The following is a 14,877-nucleotide window of genomic DNA, read 5'->3' as shown; positions in this document are numbered from 1 at the left end:
AGGAAAACTAACATGCCGACAATGTGTCCGCAATCATCATATCTCGATGTGTGAAGCAGACCCATATGACGGTCGCAGCTAACAGACCGATATATCATCCATATATTATCCAACTATCCAATCATTTGTCTATTATAACAATTCCTAACCCATCATAGCGTTATCGAGAAATCGCCTATTTTATATGTTATTATTATCTTATCATGATTAATAAGATGTCAAACTACTCGTATAGCCATGTGTTCACCCAGCGTTCCATTTGGCAATCGCCAAGACAGAGCTGTGAATATTCTTTATACTTGGAGAACGAAAAATCTATTAATCAATTGTGTCCTGGACGATTACTTAGGGCCTATTCCCCTATTTTTCGACGTATTAATAACTAAGAAACTTGGACCTATTCCATTCCTACCCCTATGAGCCTAACCATTACATGCCCTTCTAACGAAAAGACACTCCATTCTCTCAGCGAGTGATCAGGTGTTGATTAAGTTATTATTTTCTGCTGAGTACGCTTTGGTTGTTGACACTCCAGTCACAATCATAAGACGACAAAAAGCTGAGGAATTTCGTCCTAATTCCATTCAACCCACTGTAAAGTTGTTTGGAAGTGGAAATTCAATGGTGTGGGAATGTTTTTTCTTCGTATGGAATTCACCTCATAAATGGGATAATGGACCGATTTTAATTTAAACAAATTCTGAAAAACGTAATGATGCCATTCGCTCATGACAATTTGCCTTTGAAGTGGATTTTTCAACAAGACAATGATCAAAACACACCAGTAAACTAATCAAAAAATGGTTTGAAAACAACCATCTTAGGGCAGGGGTCGGCAACCTGCGGCTCTTTGGATGTGAAGCTGCAGCTCTAGTTCCATACGCAAATATTATTTATTTTATCAAAAAAAAAAAAAACATTTAAAAATCGTTCTGAATCGATTAACGAGGATTAGGTACTGATTCTATCTCTCGGCCACTTGTACTCGCTTTTCACCGCACCCCTCCCCCGTGACACGCGTCCTCACTGTCGTCAATCCGTCGGAAGCTCTCGAATGACGCCGTCGTCGGATGTTTCTAGTATTTAATTTGTTGTGAAAAACACTACTTATATATAAATAAATAGATATTTTTTCTTATGAATAAATGGATTAGTTTTTTTATCAAAAAATTTTATTTATGCGAGTACTATTTATTGTTGGCAAGAAAAAAGTTTGTGGCTCTTTAAAAAGTTTGAAATTTTGTAAATTGTAATTTTGGCTCTTCCGACTCAAAAGGTTGCCGACCCCTGTCTTAGGGCAATGGAATGACCTATCCATTCACCAGATTTAAACCCTATTGAAATGTTATGGGATGATGTAAAATCTGCTTTGAAACATAAAAAATACCAAAATAGAAACGAGCTATTTGTGGCAATTCAAGAAGCTTCGAAAAATACCCCAGCTGAGCGTTTGCAACGATTGGACTCCATGCCCTGCCGTTGCTTATCTGTGATAAAAAGTTTTGCTTATTCAACGAAATATTAGTTCCTTTTCCTAAATTTAGTTATTGGTTCTAAGCATTTGTCCAGGGACAAATTGAACTTGTAGCTCATCATCCATTGCTTGAGTGAAGGTAATGTTTTGTTTATGAAATAAAGGTTATAATTTTATCAAATGAAACAAAGTTAATATTTTTCCTGAATTTTAGTTTTGTTTGTTTTGTTTTAGATTCTGCACAACTCGGTTTCGAAAATAATTCTTAATGATCCTAAACAATTGACCACCAATGTTCGTACATACAGGTGATAAATTGTTAATAAAGAAGCTAATTAAAACGTTGCTATAATATTCACAACAATGTCTGCATCATTCGGATCAGATATAACTAATCGATTAACGAAAATATAAGAAAATGTTCACTGATCCGACATTATAATTTTCTTCATTCTGGTTCTTTACCTATCGGATTAAAAAACTTGCGCTGTATAAATTGTATGAATATCTCAAATTTGCATTTTAATTATTGTCATACGAAATGAACGAAAATTCATTATTCGTTCTTACAATTATGAATTCAAATTATATTTAATTCTTTTGCACAAAAACGTGAGTTGTATATTAAATCGATAATCGTCTTCGCCTACGTTACTGTGTTTTCACTATTACATTCTTTTCAAGACATTGATATAATAAGCGACACTTGGGACATTTGATGTACAGTATATACATACTTTATTAAAATTTGGCATTAATGCATTTTCAACATGCTGCCAACTTTATTGACTCTGCTTAGTATTACGGAAAATGTTCATTGTCAGTTATAAGCAATGGTTTAAAGTGTGAAATCCGAATAGCCCCTGGGTCTAAATAATAATTTAAAAATAAAGTTTAATCTTTGTAGAAAAATATTCTTTCGTTTTGGTGAGAAAATAACGGTTTTCTACCGTGGGAAAACAGATAACAGAGCCACTTCCTTTGACGGAAGTAGAAGCATCCTTTTTTTCCCCTTATCTGTTAAAAGTCTCGCCACGATGGGAATTGTCGACCCCTCGTCGATTCACCTTTCGCATCCGTTCACGTGAAAGAACCCAAACATGCTTATTGGTCTCAAATGGAGAGATATAGTCAGAATTTAGCAGAATTCGGGGAGTTCATCAACAGATCCCAGATGAGTAAGACGAAATCCATACAAGCTCCAGAAGACCAACGCCCATAGTCGTATCCTATCGAGTTAATATTTAGTTAGAAACATAGAAGATAAATTTTAACATTGTGCCTATCAAGACCTCCCCTTTGATAGAAGTTGAAAACTTTAGAAATGAAGTATATTCGACGACGAAAAGAAGAAGTCAACTAAGACAGGTTGTATGTTTATTAAATTAATTGTGAGCTCTCTCTCTCGATATTGTATAAGTTAAATAAGTCCGTTACTCTCTCGGCGGTTATTTTGATTTATTCGCTGTTTTCATCGATTGTATTTAATTACGTAATTCTTCCCATGTTGTATTAATTTGTTTATTTTAGTTTAACGATAAATAAGGAAAAACATTTAATAAAGAAATGTCTCTTGATCGTTGTCTGAATCAGATCCCTACTCGCGTGTTTATCCGCGAACGATAAATAGATAAACTGTGTCACAGGAATCCTGATGTTGGAACTGAGGGATCTCACAATTCTTCGTACCGCTTTAAATATTTAACTGTAAGTCCCTCCGCCCTCGATTTTCCTGAATTCAGAAAAAGCCATTCTTTTGGACGACCGAGAACTAGTCTCACCGACTAGCCGCCGATTAAGTGATATTAACTATCCTAACGGAGCAGTCACCCCGCGGCTGATCTCACAAAAGTAATTAGATTACTTTTGTGAGATCTGATGATAGATAAATAATATACAGTATTTACTTTTATAAAATTAATTTAAAGAATAAAAAAAAACTGTATAGTTTAAACATCTTTTTAAACAATTCGTCTATTCAGAATACTCCAACAAACACATTTAAAATGTTTTTTTCTGCCATAATTAAAATTTAAAGTAACAAATATAATTACAACGTACGGAACGATTCAATAAGAATGAAAATATCGCGACTTCTGAAATTAATCGTACTCAAATAAATAAATAACGAGTATAATAATAATAATAAGAAAAACTAATATTAACTTGCATTTATTCTTGCATATTATTTCCTATTAGAATAATTCCATTAGAAAATAATTTGAATGAAAATAATATCTTCGAGATATAATATACAACAATATGCACTAATATTTAATAGTTTTATTTCTGTTCAATAAACTTTTATTTTTATACTGTCACAGCGCGCTGATATTTGGTTGCGGGTTTTTACATAAATAGTGAACTGAACACTTGGATTTTCCTGGGTTTTCTTGACGTCTGAAACAACGAAATATAAGCCATTTTACTATTAAAAAACACCCGAAAAACATTCTCAACTGAACATGTCGCCGTATATCAATTAAGCGACAAACCACCAGTGATCGTTTTTTTAATTAATTTATTTTAACAGAAATGAATACACAGTAACTTCCTAACTACATCAATGTTTGTTTGAGTAAGAAATACCAATCTATAAGATTTAACACTTCATAATTATGATTGATACTGGGTTATTATAATAGTGTAGGAAATTGCTATCCCGATAATAGTGAACACCAAAGCACGATCGACAACAAATATGTTCCATCCAGTGAACTCAGGAGTTTCTTGAAGACATTTTATGGAAAATTAGTATGCACAATCTTGCACGAAAGCATTACAAGAAAGTGACTTTCTGTACACAACCGCCGATATATTTTTTGCAGCATTAGATACACGAGCTGCAGCGTTACAAACAAACATAAATAAAAAGAACGAAAGTGCATTCAAAGCAAACCCAGTGATATGATTTATGTCTAAAATAGTTAATTTGAAAAATAACCAGCTAAAATTAGAAACTATATTTCCTCCTGAGATAATTGTCCAAATTAACAATATCTTGGAATAGTATCCTTGGAAATTGTCCACAACTGACTTGATCCTCATATATTCTTCAGGTATGTGAGAGATTTCTCTACAGAAGTCTTCAGGCATGTATTTCTCTATTTTACGCAATAACTCGACAAATACCGATTCCAATTCTTTGCAGATTAGAATGAATAGTATGAAGCAGAAATAATGTGGGGTTGTTATAAAGACTACATAAACCATTTTTATAATCATTGCAAGTGATATTGAAATGTTTTCCGTAATTACAATTCCGAAAAATGTTCTAAGATTATATATATCAATTATTTTTTTCTTTTGTTTTGGTAAAACAACAAAGGAATAGTGCCATATATAAACTATAGCATAAATCCAAATTACAGCCATTAAAATTATTATTCTTTTGACATTTAACCGCTTTGAATTACTTAAAGCGAACAATTCTTTCATACTGCAAATAAGATTCCTTTTATAAATAATAAATAAATCGATAGAAATTACTAACATAAATATATATAACGTTGAAATAAATAAATTCAATATCTTCACTGAATGGTTATTCTTAAAATTAGAAATTATTCTATAGAAACGCCAAATAATATAGACTTTTTGTACAATTGACACTACGACACTATGAATAGATACATTTTTCGTTTGAATGTTTAAACCTAAAATTTTCATATTTACAAAGAGAATTTTCCATGAAATCGATAATTGATCTTTCTGATCTTCTACTCTTGGTTGTACGTTTATCACCAACGAACTCATGACGATACTTCTGTTGTAAAAATTCATACCAATGTATTATTAAATTTCCCACGTCCGAAAATAATTACTATTACTTACTTACCTTCTTGAATTTACTTGTGAATTCGGAATGTGGAAACAAATGAATTAACGTTTAAACGAGATACAAGTGAATATCGTCAAGCAATATCAACACGAGGGTTCTTGCCGAAATAGGGAGGAAAGTGTAAAACCTAACAGGCTGCACAGCTACGACGCTTGGATGACGTAATAATTGGCAGGACATCCGCAATGAACACGTCACTTCGATGCGTAAAAGTGTAGTTCTAAACTGGGACGTTTGTGACGTCATTTACAATCGCTGCACCGTTTAAGCAGTACTTTTTTACATTGGTATTCAAATCATTTAGACCACACCTTTCGAAAAAGCATTCTCCAATGAAAAGAAAGATTTGTGTTTTATTCACATGCCGAATATTTGGTATTATTCTTTATTCAGATATATTATAATATTTTACAGCTAAACAATCTATTTAATTAAATACTAAACACCTGTATATGATAATCAGTTTAAAGTTATTGTTCAAACTATCAAAATTTTCTGTATATATTTATCTAAACAGATCCAAAAATCATTTCAATGTTTAAATTTCGTATATTCTTGTTTTGTCTTGTGCTACTGTAGATAATAATATTGTATTATGATATTAAATTTCAATACTTTTCTGCTTATTAAGGCATATTGATCACTACGTAATTGAGAATTACGTAGTGATCAATATGCACACAAGTAAGGACATCTCATAATTTGAGTTAACAAAGGTAAAGTTAGTCTAGCTTCGCCCTTGTAAAATATACAAAAAACAATAAAAAGAAAATTTACAAACTCGAATAATAATAATAATCATAATTGAAAAAAATAGTCTATAGTGAAGAAACTGCAATGCTTCCGTGTTATGAGAATATGAGTATTTCCTTGTTTATCATAAATATTTTCAGTTTGTAAACACTGTATTTGATGAGACTGCTAAAATACTTCGAGTTTCACTGGCAATTTATCTAAATATTCTTTTATGTTAGAAAAAACAGCTTGTCTCTAATAACAGATAAAATTGCGATTGCTAGTGATTTCCTAGAGTTCATCACTCTAGAGCAGAGGTTCTTAACCTGGGGTGCGAGAAAAGTTTCAAATTAAAAAAAAAAAAAAATACAAACGAGGCCACCGTGTTTTCTACAAACCATGGTACCCAGCAACACGGCACCCCCACTTCTTCATTCTCTACCGTCTCACTTCTACACTCTCTACTCTAGTGTCTCTAAGCACATATCGCTTGTCGTCAGTACATGCAGTTAATGTAGTCACGTTTTCACATGCACTATTGAAACTAGTTGAGATGTGTTCGCATACCTTGAATACAGCACTTTTGCACATCAAAACAGAAGCCATAAATCGCTTAAATGCATCTGATGATTTACTCGTAGTTCTTTCAAAAAGAGCGTCGTTTTAAAAGAATTCTTATGAATAAACAACAACAACCTAGCCATTAAAATTTAAATATTGCTTTTCATGTTATATAGTAATATATACTGTGAATAAACACGGCATTTGTTTACGCAATAAATGGTTTTTCTTAAATAAAAAATGTACACATATTTTTAAGGGAGTGCAAGAACTTATTTTCAGATTCAAGGAGATGCTGACCATTAAAAAGGTCAAGAACAACTGCTCTAGAGCCAGGGTCAATAAAGTATGACCTGCGAGGTCAGTTATTCTGACCAGCCGCGCACTGTCCCATAAATGAGCTAAAATATAATTATTTACATGCAAATATCGCAGATTGTAAGTGAACTATGTAGATAAAACTCAAATAAGTGCAAACAAATGCCAAAATCGATCCAATCTGATTTTTGCGTTTTGACAGTAATATATTTTTATGAAAATCAGTAAAATGAAAAATTCGGCGACTTTTGATATCATGGTGGTTTTTTGTGTAAGCACCTGCAATGAAGTTTCTAAAAAAAGCGATTACCAGCTTACTGTAGCGATCGTATTTGCTTATTAGTAAATAAATAAATAAGATGATTGTCTTTATTTTTTGCGTGTTCAGTATACTATATTGAACAAAATAGTTACGCGGCCCGCGCTCGTCATTCTCTCAGTTATCTGGCCCGCTGTTTAAACAAATTGATGACCCCTACTCTACACAATCTTCTGCGAATGAATTTCAACAACACAAACCTTAATTTTTCGGTTTTCATATTAATTAATTCCCTACTGCCTTCGATTGTGACATGTCGTGCTGTTATTTAAGCCACGTATTTCGAATTTTCAAGAAATCTCTCCATTTTGCTATAAACACTAAACTATACATTTTTCTAACATCATTCTTAGACTGCATCGTAATTTAATTTTTGTAGTTTTTGTCGCATAATAATATAAATTTTAAAAGATAAAATCTAATACAAACTTCATTATTGATTAGAAAACATTATTCTTCACTTTATGAAAGGTGATTAGTACATGCAATTTGTAATAAATCGTGCAATTTTAAACTTGTAATTGGCCGGAATAATTAAGGGTCAGATTAATTAACAAGAATGTATACTTCCAAGAATTATTAAATTTGTTAATATATTTTCAATTATTATTGATTTATCTAAATATCTGATAGATTATTTATAAATTTATCTGTTTTATGTGTTTCGTTTTCCTCCATTCACTATATTTCCCATTTTACACTGTCTTCTTCAATAAGCAAATAAAACACAAGTTTTTAATTAAAATTTTTATTTACTTGTTGACAACAAACGAAATGTCATTAATTAATTTCGAATTTTCACGATAAATGTTTGGAAAATAAGAATTTAAAATCGATTAAAAGTTACGTTTGCACGCTACTGTCATTGTCGATATTGAAGAATATAAAGTTTTGTATTTCTGAAAAAACACTACTGTTTCAATTTATGGACTCTTGATAATCTCATATGGAGAAAAAATATTTTATATTTTCATAATTCATAAAATACGATTAATTGAGTATTTAACGCGATATATCGGCATATTTACTCCATATAATTAGCTACAATTACTCCCATTACAAGGAGTGTTACCCGCGATGGTGTCATAGATAAATGAGGCCATAGGATAGATCTACTTGTACGGTCGAATCTCAAGAATTTTTCTAGAACAATCGTGCCTTATCCCTCACTAACCCCCTCCGGCACTATTGTGAGACTGAACGAACGAAATATATTTCTAAAATAGCCTATTTATTCCCACAGAGCAAGAAAGAACCAGTAATGAAAATCCCACAGTAATATATTTAATTGGTATTTTAAAGTATTTTTCAAATTTATTCTTAAACTAGATTTATCATCTTCTCTCAAATACTGGCATTGAATAGTTGTAATAGTATGTGTTTTGTTAATTTTAACATCACGATAACAATATTCACATATATCTAAAGAATATTTGTTGTAATACTCAGTTATATCAAATTATAAAAGACCGTTGATTTAATATCTTTATTATGTGAAATGCACAGCTTGGTAATTATTTTATTCCATTTAGAGGTAGTTTTTACGTTTAAATTGCACAAAGAGTTTCCAGATTATAGAAATAATACAGTATTTTTAAAAATATTGTATGTGAAGTCCATATATTATTAAAATATTAAACAGTTGTTCGTTTTTTACTTACACGAACTGAAAATAAAATTCATTATTCGTTCAAATATTTATTTATTCAAAATTATATTTACTTTTCACTTTCTAAATAAGTTTTAAAACGTTAACGTTGTTTAATTTTAAATTAAATTTAAAAATATATTTTCGATTGAAATTTCGTAATGGCATACTTCTTTGCAAGTGTTTCTTAAAAATATCCTGTATCGTAGGATCAATGGTATTGTACGCGAATAGAATTCGTAGATTATATCATGCGTACACTTTCTCAAAACAATTCTCAGACAATTTCCTGTCTTTATTTTTATTCGAGACCTTGAGATAATTCTCTATAAAATGCGTAGAATGAAATTCTGTAACATTTTAATACAGTACAGTACTTAGAAATATAAAAAAAAAAGTTGCCATCAGTGGCCTAATGCATAAAACTATTGAACTTGGTACTCGTACTTGTGTTCCCGCCTGATTAGAGAGCTGGCCATGTGGATTTTGTTGGTTTCCTTCTCGTTTTTAGCATTTAATTAGTAGACGGTTTTCCATAGAAAGTCCTCACAAAGTATTTCCCACGCTTCGCGTTGTTGTATAAGTGTATAAATATAAACCAACAAAAGCACCATTGTAGTTTTTCGAACTAAAACCATTTTATTCCATTAGTTTATCCAGTTACCACGTCTGTCGCCAGGTTTGCTCGTAGCTAATACAATAAAAATGTATAGGTTTTGTTTCTTTTTTATGGACACTATAAACTTCGTTTTCCATATCCCTCGTGGGTTCGACCGATTAAATACGGAAACAGCTGAGTGATAAATAAGACTGACATGTTCATTTCAGATCAAAACTAAAGATTTCTAAAAAACTGCTCACCCGGAATCGATTGCAGATTGCCCAAAACACTAGGCTGATGCCTTCCACGCCTGGACTTTCCCACCATAAACGAACACTAGATATACATCTATCATTTATTCTTTTCGGATGGGATGTCATCGTCCGCTATCACTGCCTTTGATATATGTATTGAAATTCCATGTGCTAAATGTAATTTTTTGTGTACGATTTTAAGAAAATGGTATTATTACCTTGTACAGTATAGTTGATTTTATGTAGTTTCGAACTCAAGAAAACGAGCTAAAACAGAAATTTGTGTATGATGTATTTTATTTTTAATAACTTCAAAATATTGTCTAGTTGCTTCTAGAACAAATTGTCTTTACACGTACATCACTGTGTTATTATTAAATAAGTGTAGACTTATGAAAATAGGTAAATTTATTCGTTTTTGATTATTCGCTTTTACGAGCTACATAAGTTCTACTTTATAAAATATTCTGTTAATTCTCACGTATTATCTTGTGTATTCAAAGCTGTATACATTCGACAATAAGTATATTTTGTAGTTACGTTTACTCGTTACTATCCCGGATATTATATACAACAGAGGAAACATAGGGCGATCGGTCAAAAATTGACCCTTCCGAAGATGTTACATTTTTAGAATCAGGGAAACTTAAAATGTCGAGAAATTTAAAAAAATTCGTGGTTTTTTGTATGTATGGATGTTTCTGTGTTTGTGGGGGAAGCATGATTTTGTTCAGTTTGTTTGAAGCTTAATAATTCCTATACTTTTTCTCGAAAATTTCTGAAATTCAACATGGTTGGCTGTTTATTAAGGGATTGGTTCTAAGTAGTATATATATGAAAGACTCTGGGATAATTTGGTTAACTTTGCGAGGTTTATAACTTTTATTCCAGAAACTCTCATCATTTTGAGGGAAAGACGTCGAGCAGGGGCTAAAATCGAGCAAAATCGCAGAATCTCTCGAGCAATTCCGAGATAATTACCATCCCAGAAACTCTCACAGGAGTCGAAACCACACCCATTTTCGATGCCCCTTCGGTTATACTTTTCCGCGAGATTTGAACGAGAGGTTCTGGAATAAATCGTTCCGTTATAAGAGAACATTGGCGAGATATCGCGAATGAAATTATATATATATATATATATAAGACTAAGGATATTGTAAACGTATAAGAGAACTATTATTTTGTATAATCAAACTAATATTTTATTTATTAACATTAACACAACGATTATCATTTTTGCGAGTGGCGCCATCTGGTAAGAAATATATTATTTTAAATATTTTTAATATATTTTCGAAATAATCGGATCATGCTATTTGCTATATATCGTTTTTTTAACGGTATTTATCGTGTCGCGACGGTGATTAAATAAACGACACAACAACTCTCTCTCTCTCTCTCTCTCTCTTTTATTTGAAAATAAAAGGTTTTAGATTTAAATTTAAATTACATCCCTGACACAATACCTGTCGAAACCTTCCATTTAAGTGATTATGATCAATTACGCTTACATCGTTAGGGGAAAACTTTTTTCCACAAATATTACATTTATCTCGATTAATAGAATTTGGAATTGTTCGAGGATCTAATGGAATATTAAGTTTTATTTCTTTAATAAGACGTTCCGATTGATGTTTTAAAGTTTCTAAAAAATTGTCTATAACGTCTAAGCCGCAATAAAATTTAGAATAGATAATTGTTTCGTTTTTATCTAATACGACCATCGCATAACAAATCGGTTTATGAATTTGCGTAACGGTACTAAAGCTAGTATCTGTTGATTGCATCGCGTTAGAAACTGTTTCTGTTAAACATTCGAAGTCGCAATAAACGACAACAGGATGCTTAAGCATCTTATGAAATTCGTTAAATTTAAGAATGGAATTTTCGACTGTAGGTACCGATAGTCTTTGAAATTTGAAATTTGTACATATTTCTCTATGTAAATTTAAACTCGATTCGCGTTGAAAACCGTTTAAACAATTTTTACAATAGTAATAAAGAGACTTTTGTTTTTCGTGTAAAAGTCTGTTGAAATTTCGAATTAAAAAATAATGATTTTTGTATAATAGTAAATTCGCAATTTTACCGAATTTAAACTTACTTATATAATACGGAAAAACAATATCTTTATAACCATATATATTAATGGAAATACTATTTGATTTCTCAAAAACATATATTTGGTCCAACGAAACCGGATATTTTAAATTCGAACAATTAATAAATTTTAAATATTTTTTATAGCTAGATATATTATTTTTATTATTTACCAATGGAAAAATACTCGCGAGAATGCAATAAACAAAACATTTATTATCATTACATCGAATATTTAAAATACATTTTTTATTTACTAAACGTTTAGGCAAAATTATAGAACCACAACCCCCATTATATGCATTATACGTCGCTCTATGAATATCAATATAATCTAATTTGTAAATTACCCACCCACTACCTAATACTACTGCAACAGATATATCTCCTAGAATTTTGTTTATCGCATTCTCAATATTCTTCCAACTTAGAAAAGGGCTTAGAACTCGTTCTGCATAACTCGTAAAGAAAAAATCTTTAAACTCGTATTTATCTCCCATTTCTACACTTTTGTACATTATTACTTTTAAGCTAATCACAAATCGTACTCTATAATCATTCCCGAAGTTCGTAATTACGTTAAAAAGTTCGGATTTTATATCTCTAAAAAAAATGGTTGGATCGATATATTCGAGATCACTTTTACGATAGCATTCTAAAAAATTTCGGAAGCCTGATTCTACCAGCAAAAACATTTTCTTTTTAAATTTTTACCTGACGAGTTAATGTTTTTAGACGATTTCTTCACATAAGAGAGAGATGCCGAACTAGACGATTTCTTCATATACGAGATATATACGATGATTTCTTCATATTTTTGAGAGAGAGAGACGTTCGCAATAATTCTATTTTAAAAAAAAATCAATTAAATTACATAATTTTTAAAACCATTATATTAAAAAAATTACTTACGCATAGATTTTTTCATTTAAATGAATTCTTCCAAATATTTTTGAACGGCGTTCAAAGCTTGAATAAAAAAATTAACTTCTTTTACCTAAATGTTGAATCTATTCTGTATCTCGCCTTTAGCACTTGTTTTCGCTAAACATACATAATACTGTTGTCTGAATTCTTTAATTTCTAGGTTAAACCCATGCGATATGTATATCGAATACGGCGGGATGGATTTAAACGACGATTCGTCCTTCGATATTACTAAATCATACTTCTTCTTTTTCTCCACCGGTGCATCATCGATTTTTGTTCTCAATTTACGCTTTTTAGTTGTAAAAGGGTTGTCGATTACAAACAATGACTGAGAATCTATGAAAAAAAGATGAATAACTATAAAAAATAATAATTTAATTTTCTTATTTAAAATCAAATCTAAATAAAAAAACATTTAGCTTACATTCCAGACATCTTTTCTTGCTTAGTTGTAGAGAGAGAGAGTTGATAAACTAATGAATCTATTTGTCTATTTCTCTTGCTTTTATATCCTTGATAATAAGGTTATTACCCTTTGACACCGTTAATATTTAATAACGGATGTGAATTTTAATTATTTGATTGTTGATTATTTGATCTGAGTGGGAAAGTGTTGAAGAAAAAAAAAACTTACATTAGTCATCTGGTGGGAAGTGTTGAAGAAAAAAAAACATTACATTAGTCATCTGGCGGGAAGTGTTGAAGAAAAAAAATGGGTGAGAAAGGTTAAAGAATAAAAAACATATTTCATTAGTTATCCCGTGGGAAGTCTTGCATTAAATATCTAATTGTATAAAAAGTTCTTAATATCTGTGTGAGAAGTCTTGAAGGAAAAAAAAACGAAAAAAACTAATCTTAGGGGAGATAAAAAAAATGTCAGGCAATATATAAATACTTTTATTTCTTCTTCGTCCTTATATCTCGGACAAAATAAACTCCATGCTCCAGGAGAAACATTACAAACATTATTTTTTAATAACCGGGGATACGTATTATTATGCAATAAAATTAATTGACTAAAAATGGATTCCAGTAATCATTCCCGAAAATTTAGAGAATGAAAAGAAATTTCGTTTTAAAACTGACGACAACAAATTAATAAAGTTAAAAGAATAAAAAAATATTTATTTTTTTATATTTTACTAAAAATTATTTTTTAAATATATAATATCTGTTTTAGTTAGCTTAAAAACTTATTAATTTCTAGAATATCCGGAACCATATTGGATGAGGGAAAACATACACGATTTTTACAAATATACCGGTATCTTAAACCTAAACCTAAACGACAAGATTTTTGAAAAGCTAAAAGTGTATGAATGGAAAGAATATGAAACTTTTTTAAACAACAAGTCATTTTTTAAACGAAAAAAAAAATTAATTAGCGATACAATTGCCTTAACACTGAGAAGAGAGGAAAATTGGTGTATTATAAATTATAAGGGAAAAACCCTTAGTTTATTTGAAACTGGTAAGGATCTTTTCAAAAAATTTAAATATATTTGTTTAGTTTTTCTTAAACGATTTAATATTATTTTTAGAAATGGAAACAATAGAATAAAGAAAAAATAATAGTGAGTAAAAATATTTCTTTCGTTTTTTGGATATGCGCAGTTAAATTTAGTATTAGTTTTTTTTCCAGGTTCAATAAAAACAATTTTTTTAATTTTAAATAGACTTTTTATTTGAGTAAACTAATGCTACATTGATTACATTTAATTTTTATATTAGATGGTAATTTAGCCAAGCGGAAATTATTGTGTATAAATCTCATTACAAAAGCATCATTGAATAGTTTAGTATTAGATTGTAATTTTTGCATATCTTGATTTCTCGATATTTTATAGAGAAAATATAGACAAAAGTATCCGCACATATAACTATACGGTCCTTGCAAAGTCAATTGATTCCAGCGTAACTGTTTCGAATTCCGACGAATAAATTTTATAATCGACCGGATTTTGGGAGGTAATCCGTACGAGTCGAAGTAAAAACACGTCGAATCTTGAAAATAAATCGCTATCCAATGTTGTCCCGGCTTTAGACTGCTATCAGTATTAATTATAAATCCTTTCTTCTTCCCGATTTTTTCG

General features: G+C 30.6%; 1 protein-coding gene across 1 annotated transcript; it reads right to left on the bottom strand.

Moving 5' to 3' along the window:
* Window positions 1-8,905: 8,905 nt before the first annotated feature.
* LOC111622909 lies at window positions 8,906-13,455 on the bottom strand. Its single transcript, XM_023365370.1, has 3 exons — window positions 12,767-13,455; window positions 11,221-12,699; window positions 8,906-8,914 (listed from the first exon to the last, which is right to left on the bottom strand). Exons 2-3 carry the CDS (start codon window positions 12,547-12,549, stop codon window positions 8,906-8,908), a joined length of 1,338 nt encoding a protein of 445 aa, XP_023221138.1. The 5' UTR covers window positions 12,550-12,699; window positions 12,767-13,455.
* Window positions 13,456-14,877: the final 1,422 nt, after the last annotated feature.

This window comes from Centruroides sculpturatus, unplaced genomic scaffold, assembly GCF_000671375.1.
Source record: "Centruroides sculpturatus isolate CEXI.00-Female unplaced genomic scaffold, Cexi_2.0 scaffold229, whole genome shotgun sequence".
NCBI classification, from domain to species: domain Eukaryota; kingdom Metazoa; phylum Arthropoda; class Arachnida; order Scorpiones; family Buthidae; genus Centruroides; species Centruroides sculpturatus.
The sequence above is the reverse complement of the archived record's forward strand: the minus strand, read 5'-3'. Positions and strand labels throughout refer to the sequence as shown.

Excerpts from the sequence above, each read along its gene's own strand:
- LOC111622909 (XM_023365370.1), bottom strand. The coding sequence starts at position 12,549 with ATGTTTTTGCTGGTAGAATCAGGCTTCCGAAATTTTTTAGAATGCTAT.